This window comes from Scardinius erythrophthalmus (assembly GCF_964197995.2).
Source record: "Scardinius erythrophthalmus genome assembly, chromosome: 1".
Taxonomy (NCBI): Eukaryota; Metazoa; Chordata; class Actinopteri; order Cypriniformes; family Leuciscidae; genus Scardinius; species Scardinius erythrophthalmus.
The window spans coordinates 52,335,326-52,362,289 of NC_138221.1; the positions used below are offsets into that span (position 1 = coordinate 52,335,326).

Sequence of the window (26,964 nt, forward strand, 5' to 3'; positions counted from 1 at the left end):
GAAAGGAATTCACTCATTATGAAGCCTCTTCAGCCCTGAGTCTGCTGCTGAGCGCACGCGGGAGAGTGGACCGGTTAGGATGAAGACGCATAGTACGCGTGGGAACTGCATGGATTAGTTTGCACCGGCGAACTCTGCTCGCGCTCAGCAAGACTTAACAATATTGTCGTCACATTGCTCGCATTTAGCCACAAGCGCGCAAAATCTAAAACGTCTATTCCTTTTATCCGCGCGCAGTAGGCTACGCCTCCTTGCTGTCATGTAGGGCTTCATGTGAACGCATTACTGTTGACCGATGGGACACAAACAGAGGGTCACTCAGTGTGAGGAGGCAACGTGGAGAGGGTCCGCCGTGTTTACAAGGATCGAATAATTTTGGAAAAGAGAGCAAATTGTGGCAGTACTCTTGGGAAAGTTCAATTCCAGCCGCAGGGGAGCAGGTCGAAACGCTTATCATATATAACAGGGAACACTGACTGAGTGTTGCGCGTGACTGGTATCGCGTCTGAACAAACCATTTACACCTGCCTCCGAGGACCTTAAAAACTCAAACTCGACATTAGATTGTTTACCGTGGATTAAGTGTCAATCGGAACCCCTAAAAAGAAGGATATATCGACTTTAATTATAATAACTAATCTGCAACTGGGTGAAAATGAGGCAGCGATTCAAATGCGCGCAGAATTCACCAGTTTATTTCCAGTTGTAAGTGCTACACTTAACATCCTTGGGGTGCATATCTATTGTTTTTGAAACAGAGGTCTGTCACCCCGGAGCGGAGCATCCGGACAGCTGCATCTGGAGCAAAGGAGCACTGTGCTGTTTGAAGGTTTCTGCAGACAAACACTGGAGCAATGAGTCGCATCCTCCACACACAGGTACGACTATTACCCCGTGAAAGCGTATAGAGGCTTAACTTAAATTGTTAGTCATTTTGACAGAGAAAAGAATGTAAAAGGGCTAAACTCTGAAAATGCTGGGTTGTTTCAAACCATGTTTGGGTCAGATATGAACAAACCCAACCGTTGGTTCAAATTCTTTTAAACTCAACGGTTGGGTTTGTCCATATGTGAAAAAAGCTAGCATTTTTTTTTAAAATGTAAAACATTTTAATTGGTTAAATGTAAGTTCATATAGGCTGAAAAAAAAGTGTAGAAGAAAATAGCCTACATGATTTTTTTTATGTTTTTTTTTTTTAAAGGACAACGTATATATTACCTCATAATTTTCTAAAAATGGCAATACGTATATGGTAAAATATTGTTAAAATAATGTTATTGGAAAAGAAGGATTCCCAGAACCCCCTACACAAACAATCACGTTTTTTTAATTGTCATTTGGAAAGTTAGATGCTTCTTATTAGTGTTGATATGTGAATTATATTAGATTAGATTGTTTCATTTTGCATTTTATGTTGCTTTGTTCATATTAGGGGTATTGTGTGTATTAACCTGATGGTGTCAATTTGGTACTTGTGACACTACACAGGCTATTTTTTATGCATTGTGTTGCTTTCCTTTGTCACTAGTGTTGGTGTCAGTAACTGTATAGTAAAAAATATATATATTGTCATGGCTCAAGTATACCAGGATATTTACATAATTTACATAGATAGATACAAAAAATGCCATCACATTTTTTACTGCAAACTTCTGGAAACCAGAGCTGCCAGTTTTGTCACCCCATAAGTATAGCCTAATTATTATTTTTTTGAATATTTTTTTTTTTTACAGTGCACATTTCAACCATTTAAATTTTTCAAAACTATCTGCATTGATTTGTCTCACCAAAAGCTTACTAGCTCAGCTATTGTAATTGCTTTCTTAAAATGATGTTGCTTGTCATAGGATTTATTTGTTCTCATTTGTGTTCGGTTTTGTTTTGTTTAAATGTCTAAGTTGAATGGCACTTAAAGTGTGTCATTAAGCTATCATTTGACACTGAGATTTTAAACGAAACTGTGGAGGTAATTAATGACTATCCTTCGACGGGGGAGATCGTTGCCAATGTGACTCAGCAGTGTGTGGGTGCTATTGAATTCTGTAGACAGTAAATACAAGCAGGGACAGGACACAATCCCCTGCCAGTCCTCAGCTGAGCCGCAAGACATTTGAAAAGAATGTCAATTCTAGCTTATAATAGAAGCTTGGCACTGCATCACAAGCATATCATAGAATTGAAATGATATAAAATGACATCACTGAAAGGTAAAGAAAAAAGCAGCTTTATTTTTAGCCCTAAAAAAAGATGCAGCAAGTTTATCAGTGTCCGCTCTGGACTGTGGCCCAGTTTGGCACCATTACGGAGTAATGTGCTGAAACTCTGACAGTCAAAACATACAAGCTTTCAGCTACCATTAATATGTGTTTTATCACTCTCAGCGCTGTGGACTGCTTGAGCTGCGGAGAGTATTTTGCTCTGAAAATGATTTTGAGTGACGATTGATCGAATGTGTGTTCTGAAATACTTACTGAGTGAAGCCCTGGCCCTGTGATTTTTGCTGTGCAGCTTTTGCCAATGTTATGAAATGACCCAAGAGGCTAGCAGGGGTGCAAAAAAGCAATTAGGATTCGATGCAACTGTTAATCTCGTTTTTCTTTGCTCAGTACATCAGTGTGGTTGCTGGGATGTTTCAAATAATGCAATACCCATGAACGTTTCATAGCATTTAAAGACTGAATAACTTTTTTTGCGTGCAGCTACAGTAGAGAGGTTGGAAAGTCAGATCTGAGGCGACTGACTTGTTGTGCTGATGATTATAATAACATTGAGACCAGAAGAAAACGGAGCCATCTGTGAGAGAGAAAAGCTTATGAATGTGTAATCTTGCCCTCTCGGATACCAATGGCATCGTTATCATTTCGTTCTCCTCCCTCATTTCTTTTGATAGCATATTTCCATCACAATGCTGCTGCTATTTGTTATACCTTGTTACACCTGATGGGAGCTCAGAACGCATCCTTTTCTACTGTGAGTTCAGACTTCCAGGAGGAAACGAGAGCATTTGAGGTCATTTGCCCCAGAAGACGTGTTTGTTTGTTTGTGTGTTTATATCTCTCCACAGGGAGAATAATTTCACCTGTACACACAACTCCTTCAGCCAGGTTATGCACAGGGAGCTTTTGTTAAATTACAGTCAACCCAGTGCAGTTCAATAAGCACAGCTCTAATTAACTCATCACAGAAATGTAAGGAGCGGAAAAGCTTCTCGCTCTCCACAGACCCAACAGCTTCGAGCTAAAGATTTTAGCGTGCAGGGGACTTACCAGTTGCTCCTCATGATGTCAGAATTTGAACTTTTTGTTGTGGTCTGGCTTGCTTATTTGCTGTCTTGATTTGTTGTTGCTGTGGTGGCTTCTCTTCATAATGGATCTGAAAACTGTCTGTTGTAAAGAAGAGTCTTTCTTCTTTAAAACACACTATTCAGATCCATTGTGTAGGGAAGCCACCAAGCCACAAGCTTTATCATACGTGATTGCTGTCTTTTGAGAAAGATTAAGTCTGCACCGATGGAACAGCCTTTTTGAGGGTACAGTTGAGGTTTAGGGGCTTTGAGGTTTCAAGCGCTTCCAAAGGCATTCAGCACTCACTATGTCTTAGCAACAACAGATACTGCCCATTATTTTTTTGTTTTAACATCCCAGAGGTCAATATCGTGTCTGATTTTCATGGCTCATGCACCGCAGTGTATTTGCGTGACTAATCTAACATGCACTGAGTATAAAAACAGATGATGATTCCCAGAGCATATTTTCTTCTCTGTGAGACCTAAAATTAAACTTCTCGTTGGGCCACATTGTTCTTTTTGACGATAGTCTCACTGTCTATTAACCAGTCCAGGCAATGTTGCAGGCAATGTAAATGGTGGCTTATTCAGTGCTGAAACCTAGGTATTTTGTAGCAGTGCCGTATCTCTTTTGGGAGCTCTTTTAGTGATTGCTGCATCTCCTGGAAATGTTAAGCTGTTTGGGAGTTCCTTTTTTGAATGTATCCTTTCAAATCCCCTCTGCAGTTCTCAGACTCTGAAAACGAGCTTGCTGCCGAGAATTGCAGGATCTCAAGCCTTCAAGATCGTTGCCATTAAGGGATAGTTTTGACCTTATGCTCTTCTGTCATTCAGAATTGAACAGTTCCTATCATATTGGTCTTGAATTGGTTGTTTAAATATTTCTTGATTCTCTGCGTTGGGTGTCTTGGGTGAGATTTGGAGCAAGTATGAAATGAATGTTATGAAAACAGAGAGTAGAAGCAATTGTTCACATAGCTTTCACCAGTGCAAACTGCATTTATGGTATTTTGCTCATTACCAGAACAGGCCACAGTTTTAATCAGTAATTCCCAACCAAATCATACTGTGTATTTAAACAGTTTCCAGGGGGTACTTGTAAAGATTTTGATTCTGCTGCTTTAAATATATAAAACAGAAGAAAAAAATAATTAATATATGCATACATACACACACATTGCTGTTCATGAGATTAGTAAGGTGTTTTAACTGTTTTGTTTTCTGTTGTGCTTAACTGCAGTATTTCCATATACAATACACAAAACAGTTGGTTAAAAACAATACTTATATTGTATTTAAAAAAAGTATAAAATGCTTTGTGTTTTATAGAAGCTTTGTGTTTAATTGTTTAAATAGTTTAACATTGGGAGAGCAATGACTTCATTTTAGCTCTTTTCACCAAAAAAGACGTAACAGATTTAAAGTTGAGCGCTGGCATATCAACATCACTTAAAGACCTGCTTTTATCACCCCCAGGCTGTCGTAGTTAATTTTAAAAGCCTATTGAGGGTTATCATAAATCAGTTAAATTATTATTGTGCTTTAACCTGTTAACTGTCACCCCCCTTTTTTTGAGTAGACGTTAAAATGCACATTTCGAACTTAAATGGTTGTAATTAAAGAATGCTTTGGAGTATAAACATACAATTGGTCTTGTTTTAAAGAAGACATTTGGCAGATTTTTGTAGAAGTGAAAGAAATTAAGAAAGTGAAACAGGAAAAAAGTTATAGAAGTTTGAGTTTATGGAAATGTACAATGTAAAAAAATTAATTATTCATATTTTATATAAAATATATATTTTTAAAACCTGGGCGACTCTAAAACTGCAAAAAAATCAAAGCCAAAAATCTGAACAAGTTGTGTTTCAAAATTTAGGTTGATATCTCAAAAAATGAGCTTTCAGTAAGATTTTGTTTGGGCGCAGTACCAAACTTTTTCACTAGGTGACAACCAGACTCCATTGCTGCCCATATAAGGGCGCCTCCATTTCCATATGTGGTGATCTGAACCATTATTTCCACAATTTTCATACAATTTATGAAGTAGACATTCTATTCAGAAGTAATATGGGAAGTTTGGCAGATTTTGATATGAATTCAACCTCTAAGAAACACATAAAAATGTTCATTGCTATTTCAAAATAAAGGTCTGAACACGCCTTAGGAATATGAAAATATTCTTGATGCAAATTGATAAATTACGGCTCCTCTGTAATTTATTTTGAAAATCAGTCACCAAATATGAAAACTAGAGATTGTAAGCTTTCAAATGATATATAGTTTGTCAAGATTAGTTTAGGTTTAGTATAGGATATTACTGTTTTAAATATGTAATGGATTTGGGCCCACCGGTGGGCCCGTGACAGTTAACAGGTTAAAGTAATTTAGAAAGTTTTGGATGGTTCTGGACATTTTAAAAGTTGGACGGCTTGCACAAAATGTATTTGTTCTTTAAACTCGCTTTATTAGTCTAGGCATGGAGCATAATCGGTCTGCCTGAAGTAGCTATAGCTGGCAAAGGAAAAAGCGAGAATGTCTAAAGAGTGCCAAGGCTTGTGCAAATGCAGAAATATGTGATTGTGAACATACTCCGATGCTTACAGAGATGGGCTAGAGAAGGAATAGGAAGCACACTTTTGTTAAAGGCTGAATTGCAAAGGCTGAGGGTGCACTTAAAATGTCACTCAAAATGTCTGTTTAACCAGATGTCACCAAATGTCATTTTAACCCTGTGGTTAAAATAAAGTTTTTAATGTTATGCTTTAAGATAAACCATGTACAAATTCGTAAGTCAGCACCATTTCTGAGTATTTTCTCCTTAAAACTGCAGTGAACCAAAGACAGTCTCAAAATCACGGTTTGAAATCGCTGGTGTTTCTGACGTCACAAACTACCTTGTAACCAATTAGGTCATCGTTTGATCGTCAACGAGTGGATCTCTGAGCTGGTCTGAGTGAGTGGAGGCGGGGCTAATTTGCATATTCATAGACCCGCATATACTAAATGAGGCAAGGGTGTAGAGTTAAATTGAAGCTATATTATAAGGAATGAATACATTTTTTTCAAGGAAAAAACGTTTATGTCATTTTGGTGATCAAAGATGAGTTTTAAGGGATAAAATTATTGACTACAGGGGGACATTAACCTAATTACGGAGTATGTTTAAATCTAAGATTAAGCTGGCAACCTAGGAGTCCTTAAAAACAATAGACCAGAAACCATCAGAAATGCAGTAGATCACAAGTACATTAAATGTAGCATTCAATTCTTACTGTAATCCTTACTTAAAGTGAAATACAGTACTGTGCAAAATGACAAATTACATGACATTATGCTCCAATTGTTCAGTTATTCAGAGATTTTTACCTGTCCCATTGTGACTAAAAAAGAGATGAAGTTTCAGACTTTTCCAAACTTCTTGAGTGACAATCTTGGATGCAGAAATAATTTGGAGAAATGTCGGACATTTTAAAATTAAATATTAGCTGATGCATGAAGGTGATCATTCCAAAATATGATAAGGTTATTATTGCCAAGTCTGGAGGATTTCATAACTTGAACGTATTGTTCCATCCTTGATTTCCCATTAGTAATCATGAAACACTTCATTGAATTAGGTTTAGCCACTGAAAGGAAAAATTGGCACAAGTGTAAAATGACTGTTTATCATATTATCATATCTGAACTTGGTTTCAGTGACATGTTTAAAATTAGAATGGGGGGTTTCTGCCACACATGCCACCTCATTTTTGATGGGCATAACTTTCTGTGTGGTTATGCAACACGTTGTTTGTGCAACAGAGTATGGGATTCTCTCGCAGCTTGAGAAAGAAAGATATTCTGTTCGCTGAGTCAGTATTCGCTATGCTTACTTTGTAGATCCTCGTCCTATTTAAATTAAATGAGTGTATTAACTCAATTAGCCTGTCAGTGGCTCTTTACAAGCAGCTGGTACCTGGCAGCTCTTGCATAAGAAGAGACAAAACCTCATTCTTCCCTTTCCAATTGATTTTCCTTTTCCATCCGGCATTTTTCACAACTTGCGTCCCACTTAAAACGTAACACATTTACATCAGAAGAACTTGCAACGGGGTTCCCAAAAGGCATATCTTCTTTCATATTGGTTGATCACAATGCTGCACCATTAGGAAAGGGACGGATGTTCTTGTTTGCTTCTTTTTTTATTTACTTTTTTGGTGGGAAATGTATTCTCACAGTAGATTATGTAAATTAGAAAAAGCTGTTGTTTTGAGAAGACTAAATTAGATATCTGTTGAAAGCATATTTTGCTTTTGCATTCTTTGTTCTTCCTGTTCTGTGAATATAATTTCTATTTGAAGAGATCTAAATATGATCTGTTGAACTATGTCAAATCCAAGATGAAAAAGTACAATATTAGCAAAGACTTTCATCAAATGTTTCTTCCTCTTCCCCTGTGTTTATCGCTGCATCTATTTCCTCACATTCAATTTTCAATTTCATTTTTCAGTTTTATTGGTAAGAATAAAGCTAATGGCACATAATAACGCACATCGGTTTAGCAACGATGAAATAAAATGAGAATGTTAACAGTTATGCTGTCAATCAATTTAAAATGGTTATTATTCATAATTATTTATTAGATTATAGAAAAATACATTTGTCAAATGAATTACATGATATATGGATTAATTGACTTAACCACTATTTATTGCATATATCTGTCACGGGTGGTTGCAGGAAGTCAGAACAAGATGAAGGTATCTCTTCAACACAAAGGTTTAATGATCAAAACGCAGGACAGCAGAACAGGCAGCAACACACACTATTTACAATGGTGATTGGACAGAGAATGGATGTGAGGGACCAACTTTAGCAAACACAAATGAGGATGATTAATGAAACACAGCTGAGCCAAATGAACTCATGGTGACCATGGTAACAAAGGAGTGGTGGGAAAACTGAACAAAGGAAAACATGTGATTAAAGCCTGGTTCACACGGGACGATTTTAAAATTGTCGGCCGATTTTCCAAACCTGAGAGACCCCACACACGGCGATAAAAAATCACGGGTCTAACAGTTTTGGTCGTACAGTGTGTGGTGCGCAGCCACACGGCAAAATCAACACATCACACACAAACCGATTTGACTCCCGAGCATTCCCAGGTCAGACGGGAAATCTTGCAAAATCCCTCGCGATCAAATGTAATTTAATACTGTGCTTACGAGGATACTCGACAAAGTGAACATTTTGGCATACTTTTGTGTGTTTTTGTCCATTCAAGCGTGAAAGAGAACTCAATGCGGCTGCGCGCTGTCTGAAGCGGCATTCTGTGCGCATGAGTCCTGTGTGTGTGTGTGTGTGTGTGTATCACACAGAGAGGAGATTTACAGACAGCGTGCCGCCAGTAGGCTACAGATTTAAGTTCTTTTTTTTTTGCGTTTTATCGCGCTTGTTTCTTAGCACTTGAATGAATGATAGCGTAATAAAACACTATAGAGCAGCAAGGCCGCAGGCTAGGAGCCAGGAGATGGCGAAGGGATGGCAAAAATACTAATTGTTTTTTTTTTTAAAATAAGCCCATAGTCTATGTTACATCATACATGCTCATATATCCTGCCATATAAACAACATATAAACCATAAAATAATTAGACCACCATTTACTTGCATTGATCAACTTTTTTGGCATTTTTATAATTAGTATTAATATAATTGTTACATTTAATTTATTGACTCACTTTAATATGTGAATTATATTATCATAAAACTGAACATTTAGCGTTGTCAGGCTTTTATTTGTGCTTAATAGATTAAACAACAGCGCTGCGCACTCGGGTTTATGGCTGCTATAAATTTGACCTGCCACAAGATGGCACTGTTTTCGACACTCATGAAGCTTCGAATCTTTTCCCGGAACAATCAAGGGAAAGCCTCAGTGCTTCATGAGGCTTCATTTGCCCATCCCTATTGTCAACACAAAGGTTTAATGATGATTAAACCACAGGACAGCAGAACAGGCAGCAACACACACTATTTACAACAGTGATTGGACAGAGAATGGATGTGAGGGACCAACTTATACAGCAAACACAAATGAGGATGATTAATGAAACACCATGGTAACAAAGAAGTGGTGGGAAAACTGAGCAAAGGAAACCATGTGACTAATGAAAACAAACTGAAAGTCTATGAAAACTAAACACACTGAATATACTGTGACAATATCAGTATTTGCTGAGATTATTGTGTCAGGAGCGTTAAGCTCTCAGAGTTACAAAAAAAGTAAATATATTGTACAACACTCTGTGTGGTGATTTATTTAATTAGCTAATTTTAGCATGTTATTTTTGTTAGAATTAATTGCACTAAATTAACATGCTAAATTGAGCCTTAATTAAAAGTAAAGCATGCAATAATTCCTCATAATAGAGAATAATCTTTACAGTCAGAAAGCGAGACAATCAGATAAGACTGAGATGCATAGAAGCAGGCAGGGGTATTTTAGGCATAAACTTTCTACTTCTGTCTCTTTTGTTTGTACATTTTGAACAAGCAGAATAGTACAATTTCATAGAGGTTTTACTCAGCCTTTTAAAATAGATTTTATGCTGATAGTGCACTACATTCAATTCAATTCAATTCAAATTTATTTGTATAGCGCTTTTCACAATACATATTGTTTCAAAGCAGCTTTACAGAAAGTGCATTTCAGAAATGTACATAGAGAAATACAGTTAGTTAATCATGTATTGATTTAGGGCATAAACATCGCCAGCGTCGAGTCGTCTCTTCACAGGCGCCGAGTCGTCTCTGCACGGGTGTTGGAGAATCTGTAGTTTCCATGAGAGGCTGGATACAAACTGGAGCTGACGATCTGTATTAACCTCGGGACTAGCGTCCCGAGATAACAACAGAAAAGCATATGGGAAATAATTAGCGTAGCTGCTGTTCGCAATATTAATGCATTCAATCTGATTCAACTGTAGTATAAAATGTAAGTATTATGTGAATGCCTGGTTGAAGAGATGCGTCTTTAATCTAGTTTTAAACTGGGACAGCGAGTCTGAGCCTCGGACAATATCAGGAAGGCCATTCCAGAGTTTAGGAGCTAAATGTGAAAACGCTCTCCCTCCTTTAGTGGACTTAGATATCCTAGGAATGACCAGAAGCCTCGAATTTAGTGATCTTAAAGAGCGCGATGGATTATAGGGCGATGGAAGATCCGTTAAATACACGGGAGCTAAACCATTCAGGGCTTTATAAGTCAGTAGCAATACTTTGTAATTGATACGGAACTTTATAGGTAACCAATGTAGAGACGACAGAATTGGTGTTATATGATCGTATTTTCTTGATCTAGTAAGAACTCTAGCGGCGGCATTTTGGACTAACTGTAGCTTGTTTATTGAGGATGCAGGACAACCGGCTAATAAAGCATTACAGTAATCTAGTCTCGAGGTCATGAATGCATGAACTAACTTTTCTGCATCAGAAACAGATAGCATGTTACGTAACTTAGCAATGTTTCTAAGGTGGAAAAAGGCTGTTCTTGTAACATATGAAATATGATTTTCAAAAGACAAGTTGCGGTCTAATATAACACCCAGGTCTTTTACTGTAGAGGATAAAGTAACAGGACACCCTTCTAAATTAAAGTTGTATTGTAAGAGGTTTTGTGGGCAGTTTTTTTGGACTAATAAGTAATACCTCCATTTTATCTGAATTTAATAGCAGAAAATTACATGTCATCCAGTATTTTATATCTTTAACACACTCTGTTAATTTAGATAATTTAGCGTTTTCATCTGGTCGTGATGAAATATATAATTGAGTGTCATCAGCATAACAGTGGAAATTAATTCCATGTTTTCTTATAGAGATGCACCGATTGATCGGCTGGTGACCGGAATTGGCCGATTTTCACGTGATCGGCCATAACCGGCGACCGGCCGGTCAGTCTGACAAATGCCGATTTTATGCCGGTCAAATGCACTCGGGCGCCGCATAATTAACATCGCGCAACATCAGCATCACACGTGCACACGGAGCAGAGCACATGTATAAAACCTCGTGAATTACGTCCGTTCAGACCGCAAGCGGGTATTTTTTTTTCGGCGTGCATGTTAATCAATGAGTGCATTCACAACGGAAGCAGGAGCAGCGCGTGAGCGTCAAGCAGGAGCGTCGCGAGCTGTGAAGCGCGTGTTTCGGCGCCGAGTCTATCTGCTGCACTGCTCACGCTCAATTAAAGGGAAAGCACACTTTTGATGGAAAATAGCCTAAATAGGGTTTTACAAAAAAAGTGCCCAAAATGCACAGAATTTGCGTGTTTTAACAAGAACTGGAGTAGGCTATGTCAGAAAAGAAAACAAAGACTAATATTTATAGAAAATGTACCCATTTAAAATTGTTTTATTATTCAGTTTGTACAAGTGATTGCAATAGGCCTGTGTGTGTGTGTGCTTTGAGAAATATCTTTATACTGCAAGGCTATATTTATTTTATTTTGTATTTATATATTATTTTATTGCCATTCCCTGTTTTCATACAGACGTTTCGTTTGCTAAATACATATATAGGCTATATAAAATTATTGGATATTGAATGTGAAAAGGAAATGGTTTTTCCACAACACTGCACTTTAGATGTGTGTGAACTATGCAAATTGTAAAATGTTCTATTACAGAAATTATATAAAATAAATATTTGTGTGTGCTGTAAAGTGGTTAGAAAAAATGAAATCGGAATCGGCCAAAATCGGTATCGGCAGGTCAAACTTAATGAAAAATCGGAAATCGGAATCGGCCCAGAAAATTGTAATCGGTGCATCTCTATTTTCTTATAATATTACCAAGTGGCAGCATATATATTGAGAATAGCAGAGGGCCTAACACAGATCCTTGCGGTACACCATAGTTTACTGACGTTATCTTCGATTTTTCCCCATTTACGCAGACAAAATGGTAACGGTCTGATAGGTATGATCTGAACCAGCTTAATGCCTGTCCCTGAACACCAGTGTAGTTTTGTAGTCGGTCTAAGAGTATTGTGTGATCTATAGTATCGAACGCAGCACTAAGATCAAGTAAAACTAATATTGAGATACAGCCTTGGTCAGAAGCTAAAAGTAAATCATTTGTGATTTTAACGAGCGCAGTTTCTGTGCTATGATGCGGTCTGAATCCAGACTGAAACTTTTCATAGATATCATTTTCTTGCAAGAAAGAGTACAGTTGAGCGGACACAACTTTTTCTAGTATTTTAGACATAAATGGAAGATTTGAAATGGGTCTGTAATTTGCTAGGTTATTATGATCTAATTGTGGTTTCTTAATAAGAGGTTTTATAACTGCCAACTTGAACATTCTTGGAACATGACCTAAGGATAAAGACGAGTTAATAATATTGAGAAGAGGCTCTTCCACTACAGGTAACACTTGTTTCAGTAGTTTAGTTGGTATTGGATCTAATAAACACGTTGTTGGTTTAGATGCAATGATAAGTTTATTTAACTCTTCCTGTCCTATAGTTGCAAAGCGCTGTAATTGTTCTTGCGGGGTGATAATTGAGGCTGAATCATAAGACACCATTAAAGATTGTACATTTACAATTGTGTTTCTGATGCTTTCTATTTTCTCAGTGAAGAAATTCATAAAATCATTACTACTACACTGTAACGGAATATTTTGCTCCGGTAACGTCTGTTTATTTGTTAGTCTAGCCACGGTGTTAAATAAAAACCTAGGATTATTTTGGTTGTTTTCTATTAGTTTGCGGAGATGCTCAGCCCTGGCTGCTTTTAGGGCCTTTTTATAACGTGACATACTGTCTTTCCATGCGATTTTAAAGACCTCTAGATTAGTTTGTTTCCATTTACGCTCTAAATTACGAGTTTCTCTCTTTAGAACATGCGTAACACTGTTGTACCATGGTGCTTTAGTTTTCTCTCTAACCTTTTTTAATCTAATTGGTGCAACGATGTCTAATGTACTAGAGAAAATGGTGCTCATAGTGCTAGTCATTTCCTCTAGTTCATCTGTTTGTTTGGGTTCACTGAGCAGCTGAGATAGATCAGGTAAGCTATTTGAGAAATGATCTATAGTTGTTGGAAGGATTGTTCTGCCTGGTCGATAACGCGGCGCAACATGACAAATTTCAGCGGTACGTAGTATGCAAGTGACCATGTAATGGTCAGTGACTTCATCACTTTGCGGTATAATATCTATATCGGTTGGATCGGCTCCATGTGATATAATTAAATCTAGCGTATGATTAAGACGATGAGTGGGACCAGTTACGTTTTGCTTGACCCCAAAGGAGTTTAATAAATCTGTAAACGCAGCCCCTAAAGCATCATTTGAATTATCTACGTGTATGTTAAAATCTCCAACAATTAATGCTTTATCGACATTGACCAAAAGATCTGAGAGAAAGTCTGCAAACTCTTTTAGGAAATCAGCGTAAGGCCCTGGCGGTCTATATACAGTAGCCAAGGCTAGAGATAATATGGATTTCTTTCTTACATCTAAGAGAGTAACATTTAGCACAAGTACTTCAAACGAATTAAACCTGTGACCTGTTTTCTGAGTAACAGTAAGAATATCTTTATAGATTATAGCAACACCACCGCCACGACCAATCAGCTCATGCTTGTAACAGTATCCAGGAGGAGTAGACTCATTAAGACCGAAATAATCATTTGGTTTAAGCCAGGTTTCAGTAAGGCAAAGTACATCGAAACTATTATCTGTGACCATTTCATTTACAATAACCGCCTTAGGTGTAAGCGATCTGATGTTTAAAAGACCTAGCTTTATAAATTGTTTTTGTTCACTAATATTGAGATTTTCTGGTTTAATCACAATTAGATTTTTCTTAGATCCTGCAGTAGATTTATTATTTGATCTCACTAAACGAGGAATAGACACAGTTTCAATATAATGTTCTACATTGATACTTATATCAATTAAGTTTGGACAGCAAAGAGTGTGATTTGGACTTTGACTTACTAGTCATATGGTGTGTAGCGTCTTGGAGATGTTGTCCGACAGATGAGCCGCTCCGATTCTGCTGGGGTGAAGGCCATCAGCACGGAAGAGCCTAGGTCGCTCCCAGAACAGATTCCAATTATTTACAAAGAGCAGTCTCTGTTCATTACACCATGACATTAACCATTCATTTAGAGCAAATAATCTACTGAACCTTTCGTGTCCTAGTCGGTAGGTGGGAAGCGGTCCAGACACGATGATCGTTGTTTCAGGCGATGTACTGCGTACCGTCTCGATCAGGCTCCTGTAGTCCTTCTTCAGAACCTCCGACTGCCGTAGCCTGATGTCGTTCGTTCCCGCGTGCAGCACGACAGCTCCGACGGGCTCGTCACCGTTCAGAATCCCGGGAACCTGTGCAGCGACATCGAGAACACGAGCACCAGGAAAGCAGTGAGTGCGAACCTTACCTTTACCTATGGTAGCACGGACATGCCGGACGATGGAACTGCCGATGATCACAGCGTCGCATTCCGTCTCGCGTAGAGGGGAGAAGCGGTTCCGGGTGGAGATCTCGAAGGCCGGGAGGGGAGGAGAGGTCCTAGCTCTGGTCCTGGCCCACGTCTTCCGCTGTGGAATCACCCAGGGTCCATGTTGTTGTGTCGGTGCCGGAGTGAATGAAACCAGGGATGATCGCATCCTGGGCAGAGAAACACATGGAGTAGACGAGGTCGGAGTCAAAAGGTTACTAACCACTGACTTGTGAGCATCGGCGCGTGATGTTTCAAGCGTGAAACGTTGATCTCGTAGCTCGGCCTGTCTCTCTAGTAGGTCGCGGATCTGCTTCTCCACGGATTCCAGCTCTAACTGCACAGAATGCAGCTCGAAGGTGTCCTCACCTGCACTCAAAGGTAACGTTAGACACACATCCGTTATATTCGCCATTATAGCAGATGTGCTATAATACTTCTATGCATGGTTGACACTGACACAAACAGAAATATACTTTACAAAAATGGACTAGTGTTTATAGAATTCATAAGCGACCTTCAAAACCATGATAACATATCTGTTATCATAATATTTACAGGAAGTTTCAGACCCTTCATCAGATCATCTGAACTTGATTCTTCAGAATTGAGCAGAGAATATAAAATATAAAAATGGTTTGGGGTCCAAAAGTACACTAGTAACAAGTGCAGACTCTTTATTGAGTCTTCAGTTTATTCCATAACTTTCCTTTGTTTTAAACTTTTCAAAATCCTTAAACCTTGTGTTTGTTTGCAGGTTTAAAGTGGATTTTGAATCCCAGATTTTCAATGTGGTCTTTTGGGCCCTACTATGTGTCCCAATGGAATATAGTCAATGACAACATCCTCTCTTCCAAGCATACTTGAGCAGTGTGTTTATTTGTGTGAGCTTTCCTATGTTTAAAAAAACGCTTGCGTGTTAGTAACAGTCATATTCAAACGCATTCACACAGATTTTGCACATTGTGTTGGGGAAATAGAAAACACCCATATTTATGCTTGCACAAATTGACAAATGTAACCCACGTACTGTACCTCTCTCTCACTCTATCATGGGATTATTGAATGAAGTGTGCAGGCAAGTGTAGGGGCACTGCATCCAAGCATCTTTCATTAATTACCCAGCTATGCTTGTGTGGAACGCTGCCATAAAAGATATTGACTCCTTGTGCTAACACTGCAGCCTGTGTCATCTCCATTTATCACAATTAACACCCCCACAACAAGTAGAGCCAAGCACTGCAGCCTCAAGGTCAGGGGTACAGTACACAGCATTATCTTATCTTATCTTATCTTATCTTATCTTATCTTATCTTATCTTATCTTATCTTATCTTATCTTCTTTTGTTTAGTTTATTATTTCATTTTATTTTTATTTTAAAAGATTATTATTATTATTATTATTAAAGTTATATTTTGGGGCTTTTTGCCTTTATTTAGATGGGAGGACAGAGAGGAATTTGACCAGGAAATGATCTCGAGCCGGGACTCAAACTCTGGTTGTCAGAGCACTTGCCTAAACAATTGTGTGTTTTTTTTATTTCATTTCATTTTTTCATTTCTGGCTTCACATTTTTATATCATCAGTGGCCAGAATTATTTTAAACAGATCAAAATATCAAGTACTAGAACTTTGTCTCCTGCAGTCCAAAGCACAGTCTAGTGTTTTTAGAGAAGAAAAAGCATGAACATTTGAAATTATATATATCTAAAAGCCGCTTTTCCGTCAGGCCAAACCGTTCTCTTTGCTTAACCGTTCCATTCTGTGCCAGCCAGTACGGACATGGTTTCATTTTCCACTGTGGGGCTGATAACGACAGTGGTTGCCAACACAATGGTTTACTGATGATATGAGATGTAAATAGCGAACCGCGTAATGGAGGATGATAAGATATTTAATTTTATTTTATTATTAATTTGTATTTACGTCACTCAAATAGCGCGTTTAGCCAGCTACAGAGAAACTGATACCCAGGCAACGGACAACTGACCAATTCTACCAGCACGGTTCGGCACGGTTAGCAAACTGTGCTGAGAATTCCGGGGACAAGAATGGTTCTCTTACGAGAGTTCTCTCGTACTGCGTTTTATCAAAACGCTACGGGAAAAGTCTCTTTTCACGAAACACTGAAGCAAAAAATTATCCTTTAATTTTCATATATGTAAAACGCGTTGCGGCAGCAGCAGTCAGCTATGGCGAGACGGCTTGCTCGCTCATTGGCTGCTCTGCGGCAACTGCTTAAGCCTATCGAGCGAGGCCTGAGATGACGTCAGGCCAATGAGGGCGCTTCGCGCCCTCCTCGCCACTTCCCGCCGAAACGGGCGTGGCTTACCTCTATAAAAGGAGCTCGAGAAGGCTGATTCACTTGATTTTAATCTCTTCAGCGAAGCGCACGCATCGCTGGATCACGGAAGCAAGCGTCGTTCGAAGCAAGCACTTCAGCGGGACGAGCCCTCGAAGCCGCTGGCCAACGCCGCCTTCTACAGCCGTACCTGCTGCGCTTTCCGACGCCTATATCCTTTATTGCTATATTGCTCTGTTTTCTGTGTGTGTGTGTGTGTTCGCTGCAACACTCACCCCTAAAAGAGCTGCGTCTTTTTCAAGACGCCTTCTCATGCAGCGCTCGCGCTCGCTCCGAGCCAATTGCCTACGGTGACTCTGAGGACTCGCCAGGCATCCTTTCCGAGGCTGCCCTTCCTGGAAGCGGACGGCGGGATTAGTTTTTCTTTACGTTACAAGAAAAGCTACCCTGCCTCTGCACGCGTCATTCACCGGCGAAGGAGAAAAGAGTGTTCTTAGTCCCACCGTTGGTCGGTCTGACCTCTTTTCTCTCACATTTCTCAGTTCCCTGTTCGGCGACTGGAAATATTATTGCAGCAAGTGAGTCTGTTACACGCTTGCCTGCCAGCAAACGCCGAAGAATACATGTTGACGCCGCTTTCAAAGCCTTTATCCCCCTGTGGCTCAGTGGTGGAATTATAGGTTCTCCTCGCGGGAGACCGGGGTTCGGATCCCGGTCTGGCGGCATATATATTTATGCCGCCAATGCTTTGCTCTGTAAGTCCCCTGAAGGCGACTGCAGAGATGCATTTTGCAGCCAGCGAGCGCGTAGTACCCGCTTGCCTGCAACCGAACACCGTTTCTACGGTTCCCGCGCGTCACTGGCGAAAGAGAATGGAGTGTTTTCAGCCCCGCTGAATCTGGGCGATTTCCACTCTTCTCACATTCTGGCATTTTGCAGGCGTTCTGAAAATGCAAATCACTCTGTCTGTTCCCCGAGAGGCAACTGCAGACGTGTTTTTTGCTGCCCACGAGCATGTGGTACAGGCCTGCAAGCAAACGCCAGTGTGGATAATACTCGCGCTGACTTTGTCTATGTATCTTCACTGTGGTCCAGTGGTAGATTCTTAGACTTGCGCGCGGCCGATCGGAGGTTCGAACCCCAGGCTGGCCGGCAGAAAATATTTATGTCGCCGAATGCAAATCACTCTGTTTGTTCCCCGAGAGGCAACTGCAGACGTGTTTTTGCTGGCCACGAGCACGTGGTATATATGCCTGCAAGCAAACGCCAGTGTGGATAATACTCGCGCTGACTTTGTCTATGTATCTTCACTGTGGTCCAGTGGTAGATTCTTAGACTTGCACGAGGGCGATCGGAGGTTCGAACCCCAGGCCGGCCGGCAGAAAATATTTATGCTGCGAATGCAAATCACTCTGTTTGTTCCCCGAGTGGCAACTGCAGACGTGTTTTTTGGTGCCCACAAGCACGTGGTACATGCCTGACAAGCAAACGCCAGTGCGGATAATACTCGCGCTGACTTTGTCAATGTATCTTCACTGTGGTCCAGTGGTAGATTCTTAGACTTGCGCGCGGGGGATCGGAGGTTCGAATCCCAGGCCGGCCGGCAGAAAATATTTATGCCGCCGAATGCAAATCACTCTGTTTGTTCCCCGAGAGGCAACTGCAGACGTGTTTTTGCTGCCCACGAGCACGGCCGATGATGCTATATGTGTAGAGAAGATGCCCACTGCTAGTGCCCATCCCTACACACTAGCACAGCCCTTCACACAGGGCCCGCGCTCATATATTCGACTCGGGTCGATCACGCACGCAACATAGTGAACGTGCCCACTGCCTAGTGCCCACAAACACTATGTTCTGCATGCCTTGTGGTTTCTGTAAAGACGAAACCTGTGTGCATTCACTCTGCTCAGACAGACAGTGCACTCATTGCAGTAACTGTGCCCGCTCTCCCGCGCCCACACTTACTCACGGTACTTCTGGTGTCCCGGCCACGGCCGATGGTGCTATAAATGTAGTGTCGATGCCCACTTCTCAGTGCCCATCCCTACACACAAGTACAGCCCTGCACTTAGGGCTCGCGCAAATAAAATCGACTCAGGTCGATTGCGCTCCCCACATAGTAAAAGTGCCCACTACTCAGTGCCCACGAACACTATGTCTATCAGATCACAGGCTCTCTGTAAAAACGAGACCTGTGAGCGCGCGCGCTGCTTACACAAGCAGCGCGCCCCAAGCAGTAAATGTGCCCGCTCACAGCCCACATCTACTCGCACACATGAGTCCCATGGGACTCGCGCAGCCCCCCCTCACTCAGCCAAACACTGTTGTAAGGTCAAGGGCGAGCGCTCCGCCCGCTGTATTGAGCGCGCCCCCCGCCTCAAATGCCGCAGGCATAACGCCTATGTTTGTGAGCCCCATAGCACCTCTGTCTTACGGCGAACAGAGCGCGCTCTGTATCCGGCCCTTAGCCAACCATGCAGATGCATGGGCAGCGCTTCCAGGGGTTTCGGACTGGGTCTTAGGCATTATAAAGAGAGGCTTCTCGCTACAGTTTTGTCGACGCCCGCCGCGCTTCACAGCGCGCGTCGAAACTTCGGTTCCGCTGAATGTAGCACACCTACTTCGCGCCGAAATATCAAAACTGATAAGCAAAGGGGCGATAGAGCTTGTTCCCCGAGTTCAAAGCGAACAGGGGATATACAGCAGATACTTTCTAGTCCCCAAAAAGGACGGCGGTATCAGACCCATTCTGGATCTCAGACAACTGAACAGAGTATTAGTGAAACGCCGTTTCAAAATGCTCGCAACCAGCAAAATTCTCGCGCATGTTCGCCGAGAAGACTGGTTCATGTCGATAGATCTGAAGGACGTGTATTTTCAAATACAGATAGCGTCACATCACAGGCGATTCTTGAGATTCGCCTTCGAGGGTCAGACATACCAGTATACAGTCCTGCCTTTCGGCTTGTCCCTGGCACCTCGTACATTTACGAAATGCATGGACGCAGCGCTCGCTCCTCTCAGACTCAGAGGCATGCGAGTGCTGAACTATTTGGACGACTGGTTGATCCTAGCCCAATCACGATCTCAGCTCATAGAGCACAGAGCCATTTTACTCGATCACCTCGAGAATCTTGGTATCACGGTCATTTGGGCGAAGAGTTCACTGAACCCCAGCCAAACGATTCCGTTTCTGGGTATAGTTCTGGACTCACAGTCTATGACAGCGCGGCTGTCGCCACAGCGCGTGCTGAACATTCAGCGCGCGGCGATGTCTTTCCGCCGCGGCGCTTTCACCCCGCTCAGAAAATTTCAAAGGATGCTGGGTCTCATGGCCTCAGCATCGTCAGTTCTCCGGCTGGGCTTGCTCCGCATGCGCCCGCTGCAGTTCTGGTTGAAAGCGCGGGTTCCGCGCAGAGCGTGGGTGTCCGGTCATTTACGCCTCAAGGTCGATCAGGACTGTGTCACAGCCCTGGTGCCTTGGATGGCGAACGACTGGTACCAATCAGGTGTAAGCCTGGGGACTTCCTCGAGGGTGAGGATGGTGTCTACGGACGCATCCACCTCGGGATGGGGAGCGCTGCTCGAGGGCAGACCGTCCTTCGGCCTATGGTCGGAACGGGAAAAGCTCCAACACATAAACTGCCTAGAAATGCTGGCAGTGCACAACGCGCTGATGCGTTTTTGTCCCCACATCAAGGACCAACACGTCATAGTCCGTTCGGACAACATGGCAGTGGTGTCCTACATAAATCGCCAGGGCGGTCTGAATTCCATACCCCTGTACAGGCTGGCGAAACGCCTCCTGCTATGGGCTCAGCACAACCTGCGCTCGCTGAGAGCAGTACATGTGCCCAGGCTGCTGAATGTGGGCCCGGACAGACTGTCCAGGAACAACGTTCCTACGGGCGAATGGTCTCTACACCCACAAACAGTCCGGCTGTTGTGGGAGAGATTCGGCAAAGCGGAGGTGGACCTATTCGCGTCCCGCGAAAACGCTCACCCTTCCCCGCATTCTTTTCAAAGACTGACAGCGCGCTGTCCCAAAAGTGGCCGCGCTGCCTGCTATACGCTTTTCCCCCCATCTTCCTCCTGCCTCAGGTGTTGGAACGGGTCAGGAAAACGAAATGCCCAGTGCTGCTTGTAGCACCGTTCTGGAAGAACCAGGCATGGTTCCCAGTTCTGATGCAGTTAGCAGACATCGCTCCATGGCCAGTGCCGTTGAGGAGAGATCTCCTCTCGCAGGCCAGGGGCTCGATCTGGCACCCACACCTGGAACTACAGATGGTGGACAACCAGAATGCCTATTACCGCCGCGCCAGCTGCCGCGGCGAAATCACCGCGGCAAAAATAAACCAGCCGCATTTCAAAGTCGTTCCCGAAATGACCGCCAGGTGGTGCAAAGGGACATTGTGCAAAACAGCAGCAATTGCCGTATTTTAAAATGTAAGTGGGTTAAATATAAAACCCTAAGCCTAATAGGCATATTTTTCATATATACAAATAGGCCTATTAGGCTACAACAGAATAGAACCAAAGATAGAATCAATTTTAGAACTGAAAAAATAGAATCAAAAGTAAAAAATAGAGACGATATTAGGAGCAATGACGCTGAATATTTTTACTATTCTATTGAGGCATAGATAAATGAAGAGCTCTCGTGAGCGATACAATTGCATAGTAATTTATAGTGATTTCAAAAGCAGTCCTTAAAAAAAAAACATGGAGTAGTGTGGCATAATTTTTGAGAGATTACGCGGAACGCGTTTTAGTTAAGATCCTGGTTTCAATGCCCTTAATGTATGTAGGCTAGGCTGCTTAAAAAAAATGTCACAACGCGTTTTGAGATTGTTTTGAATTAAACATTGAAGTTTAAAATGTAGTGTTTTGGCACACCAGGCCGAGTGGCGTTACGCATTGTTCAAAAATCAGGTTTTATTCTGGCATGTTGAATTGGCGTTAGATTTTTTTTTTAGATTTAGATTTTAGATTTCCTTAGATTTATTTTTCTCATAACAGCTAAAATAACTTAATATATGCCTTGTCTTAATATGACCTACTTAATATAGGCAATAGGCATAGCCTATATAATAAATTAGCAAAACTTGGCCACTAAATATTTAATTTTCAATTATTTTAATTATCACAATTAAAGTTTTAATTTAATTAAATTGAACAAGCGCAACAATCAGCATTTAATCAAATATTCTAAAAGATGTATTATTAATAATAATAATGTTATTTCAACATAATATTTCGTTTTTTCGACATAATATGTGTGCGTGCAAGCAACAAGCAAGATGTGTATTTATCCGGTGATGCGTGCATTGATTTTTATCAATAAACTAGTGTTTTCTGACAGTGTCGACTGCAAAGATGAAGTTGACGATCGCCATATTTGTAGTGAACCCACCTAGAGAGAAATGCACATAAAAACATAATCAGAGAGTAGCCTTTTTCTTTTCGTTTTGAATTATTTCGTTTGAAGACATTTCAAGTTTTGTGTATTTGATGTATTTATCATGTCTGTGTGAAGCATACGCTGAGTTTCGTTAAGTTAGGAGAATGAGATGCGCTCCAGCTGACGTGCAATGCAAGTGACCGCGCAGGCGCCTCCATGATTAGTGTCTGTTATATTTGCTTCTCTTACTTATTAAATCCAGGCAAGGGTTGATGAAAAATTTATTAAAATTAAGATACAATTTATAGAAAACGAAATTCACTTTAAAGAAAGGTTTTCTACTAAACAAAACTTAATGAAGTGGTCAAAATCATGTCTGACCCACTCCATATCCATCTCTCGATATAATGCATCCTATCTTACTCGTGCTGTTCACTTTTCATATTCAACATAGATGGAAAAAAATAACATTAGAATATTTTAACAAATATGATACTAAATGAGATTATTTAATGGCTACAACAGTATATGCCTATAGACTCTATTTGTACAAATTGCTGCACATTAATTTAATTAAATGAAACCTTGTAACGAATTCACACTGTAGGGTAGACTGTGTACAGTTGAGACACTAATAACTTGCGTTCGCAGCAAACACAAGTTGTGATTTTTGCTGTGCTTGTCAGCTGAAGGAAATATACCAGACCTCTTGGAACTTTAATTGAATACATAGCGTTGGTAAAGCATACTGAAATTACATCCCTACAAATTTATTAGGCCCTACTGAAAATAAATGTATCGAATTTAAGCAAAGTAGCCTAAATGTTAAGACTGTAAGCCCTTTGCTTTTTAGTAGCCTATAAAGGACTATTATAGCCGACTTTGTGTTACTTTAATTTGTAGAGGATTTTTTAACTCAAACATTAACACTGAAATAAATTAAACTAAATGATTGTAAAAATTTTGGCACACCACGACGAGTGGCGCTATGCATTGTTCTAAAGCCAGGTTTTATTCTGGCATGTTGAATTAGTGTTCGACAAACGCGGCGGCGCGTTCATTTGAATGAAGAGCGCTTCTCGCTCGTGTGAGCGAACACACACTGGAACGTTAGGCCATGTCGCATCGAGTGAATCGTGGCCGAGTGGTTGAACTTACGTTACGATCATTTAGATGACACGGGTTCGAATCCCGAACTTACTAGGACTACTGATTTTTTTATATTAGCCTATTAATGCATTTTATAGTCTATTGTTGATGCAGAGAGATTTGTCTAGTTCTAAAACATAGTTTTTTTTTTTTTGCTTATAGTCTATTTACAAAATAAAATCACCATGCATTTCCATTTTACACTAAGGAGCAAATATTATACAATGACTTTACTTCTGTAGCCTATAATAATTCCAATGGTAATTTCAAAAGCAGTTCTGTTAAAAAAAAAATTATATATATATATATATATATATATATATATATATATATATATGACGTTTAAACGACAAACAATAAAATCAGAACCAGTATTCTGTTGCGTTCATAGTGGCAGTAATGCATCCACGGCTTTTCAAAATGTCACAAAGCGTCTTGAGATTGTTTTGAATGAAATATTGAAGTTTATAATTAAGTGTTTGGGCACACCACGACGAGTGGCAAACTCTTTGTTTTGTTTTGCAAACTCAGCTAGCCTGTGGGGGGTTTGGAGAAGGCAATAGATGCTTTATCGTGGGGGTGCAGGACAGAGGTGTTAATGTTCCTTCTTTCATATGGAGAGTGTCGGAGCCAGCCTGATGATACAGAGCAAGCAAAGGCAAAATTCTTTTAAGGATTAATCTCAAAATCTCCAAAAGTCCATAGCCTATGTGCAGTAGGCCCTATATCTTGTTAAATTATATATTGTAGTTTTATTGATTGTATTTAAAGGTTTTCCACACACAATTTCAATTTAGCAGATACAGAGCTCTTTAATTCGCGACCCACCTCGTTTTATTGTGAGGTGAATTCAGCAAGGCATGTTGTATCTTTGAAGGAACAAAAGCTATTTGTTACAGTTTTTTCTTTCGTGATTTGTGTGGATGACACACAGCGACATATACAGTATTATCAGCTGTATGGTGTTTTTTTTTTACGCTGAAATGCTTAATTTCGAGAAAGACCCGCCGCGCGCAGTGAGGGAGACCAAACTTACTAAAAAAATACAGAGAGGCGATGAAATTAAAACGCCTGTTCTTAATTTATGTTGCTTTGAACTTTTTTCGTTTTGTACCGTTTTAATTTTTTAATTTAGCTGCAATTTCTTTGACAATAGAAATTTAAAATGTTGCAAGAATAAGATTCTGTGTTTCTTATTTTGCATCACAAAGGGAATAAAATCGCATCGATGCAACCCTGTTTAAATAAATAAACTTTCCCGACACTTTATTCATACCTTGAAATGTGCAATGGGTTTTCAAACTTAATTAATTTTCTTTTTCTTTTACATTTTCATTGTTTATTTTTTAAATGAAAGCAATACTGTACTGAAAGTATTTTTCTGATTTGTTCGATCTGTTTTGAAAAATGTCTTCCGTTGCTATGGCCGGGTATCACTGTCAGTCATCTCAATCTCGTGAATGATTCACACACACACAAAAATAATTTAGCAGATTAAAGACGAGCTTCATCATCTTCATTTTCTGGTGCAATCGGCTGACAGTCTTCCTTCATCTGATGTGTCGTCTTTGCAGCGGCTCAACTGGAATGTAGCAAATTGATGTTGTAATGTACAATTGATAATTAAACAAGATGATTGACTTTAATAAACAGATGCATATTTAAGCATCAAGAACGGAAAAACATAAACACTGTCGGCTACACTGAGATTCGATCTCAGATCGTTTGAAGCTTCGAGAGGCTATTGTTATTGCATTGACCACAGACCTATCGTCTGAATAGCCTAGGTATACTATTTTCTCTGTTTTAAAAGTTTGTCATATGTCATATTTTTTTTTACATTGGCAATTTACTGTCTCGAAATTATGTGTCGAAAAATTTTTTAAAAAGGGTTTTTACAAGACATGTGCTGTTTGTTTGTTTATTTATTTATTTATTATTATTATTATGCAGATGTTAATTCAGCCATTCTGTTGGATAAAAATTGTCCCTAATGTAAAATGGAAATTAATGGTAATTTTATTTTATAAATATAAAATATTTAAAATAGGCTATGAGAAAAAAACAATAGGCTATGGTGTAGCAATATTTTAGAACTATCAAATCTTTCTGCATTAATAATAAAAAAGTAGCCCATGTTTGTTCGGGATTTGAACGTTATAGCCTACCACTCGGCCACGAATTTGTTTTGTTTTATATTGTTTGAAATGTATTTTTACATATTTTGCTTTCGTTAATGTTAACCAATTCTGTTGTAGCATAATAGGCCTATATTCTTTCCCTAAAAGTTTGTTTTATTCTCTGCTTTGTTTGTTTATATTTTTACATATTCAATCAGTCTCATTTTTGTTCAAATAATGAAAACAAATAATTAAATAATAATCAAATAATTTTTTTTTATTTTTTTTTATTTTTTTTTTTATAAACAGATAGGAAACTTACCTTTTAAAATGCCGCAGTTGCTGCTGTGCGCGAACGACTTTGAAATTCGACTGGTTTATTTTTGCTGCGGCAGTAGGCTAATAGGCATTGTGGTTGATTATTTATTAAATAATTCAAATGATAAGCATAACAACATGTAAGCCTATTTAATTCTGAATATAACAAAGAATGCTTAAACTGACTAACATCGGGTAACTGCAAGTCCTGAAAATGTTTTAATTTTACGGTAAATTATTTTAATTTATTTCACTGTTATGTTTCAGTTAATAAATCTACAAACACATTAAAATAACACGAAGTAAGTAACCTATTGACATAGCCTTTCTAAATTATAGAAAAACTGGGCACACAATGTTAACGTGTGTCTACTTTGTTTAAATTTAATGAATTTGAATTCGTTTAACCACAATATTTATCTTGAATTTATCTGTGACCTCAGCTCAGATTACTGCCGCGGCAGATTACGTCATAGAGAGAATAAACTGACACTTTTGAAGTCTGTGATTACAGCGCCACTCAGCGGTAAAATGCAGCAAATACACATCCCAATTTTGCCGCCGCGGGAACGGCGGCGGTAAAAGTCTCATTCTGGTTGGCCACCATCTGTATGGTCCCTTCATGTGTGGGCGCTCAACGGATACCCGTTGGTCTCGCAGAGGGAGTCATGAATACCATCACGGAGGCTAGAGCGCCGTCGACCAGGCGACTCTATGCTTCAAAGTGGTCGGTTTTCTCCGGCTGGTGTACAGCTCGGAGCCTTTCACCCCTCGAATGTGAGGTAACGGAGGTTCTCTCCTTCCTACAAGAGCTGTTGGATAAGGGCAGATCCCCTTCCACGCTCAAAGTGTATGTGGCGGCTATTTCAGCGTTCTCCGGTTCAA

At 40.1% G+C, this 26,964-nt stretch overlaps 1 protein-coding gene across 1 annotated transcript in view; it reads left to right on the forward strand.

The window, feature by feature from the left end:
- Positions 1 to 287: 287 nt before the first annotated feature.
- crhr1 (corticotropin releasing hormone receptor 1) overlaps positions 288 to 26,964 on the forward strand; it is a 160,003-nt gene continuing 133,326 nt past the window's right edge. The window contains exon 1 of the mRNA XM_081386353.1: positions 288 to 878. Coding sequence (XP_081242479.1) covers positions 855 to 878 — 24 coding nt within the window. The 5' untranslated portion in view covers positions 288 to 854. The remainder of the gene's footprint in view (positions 879 to 26,964) is intronic.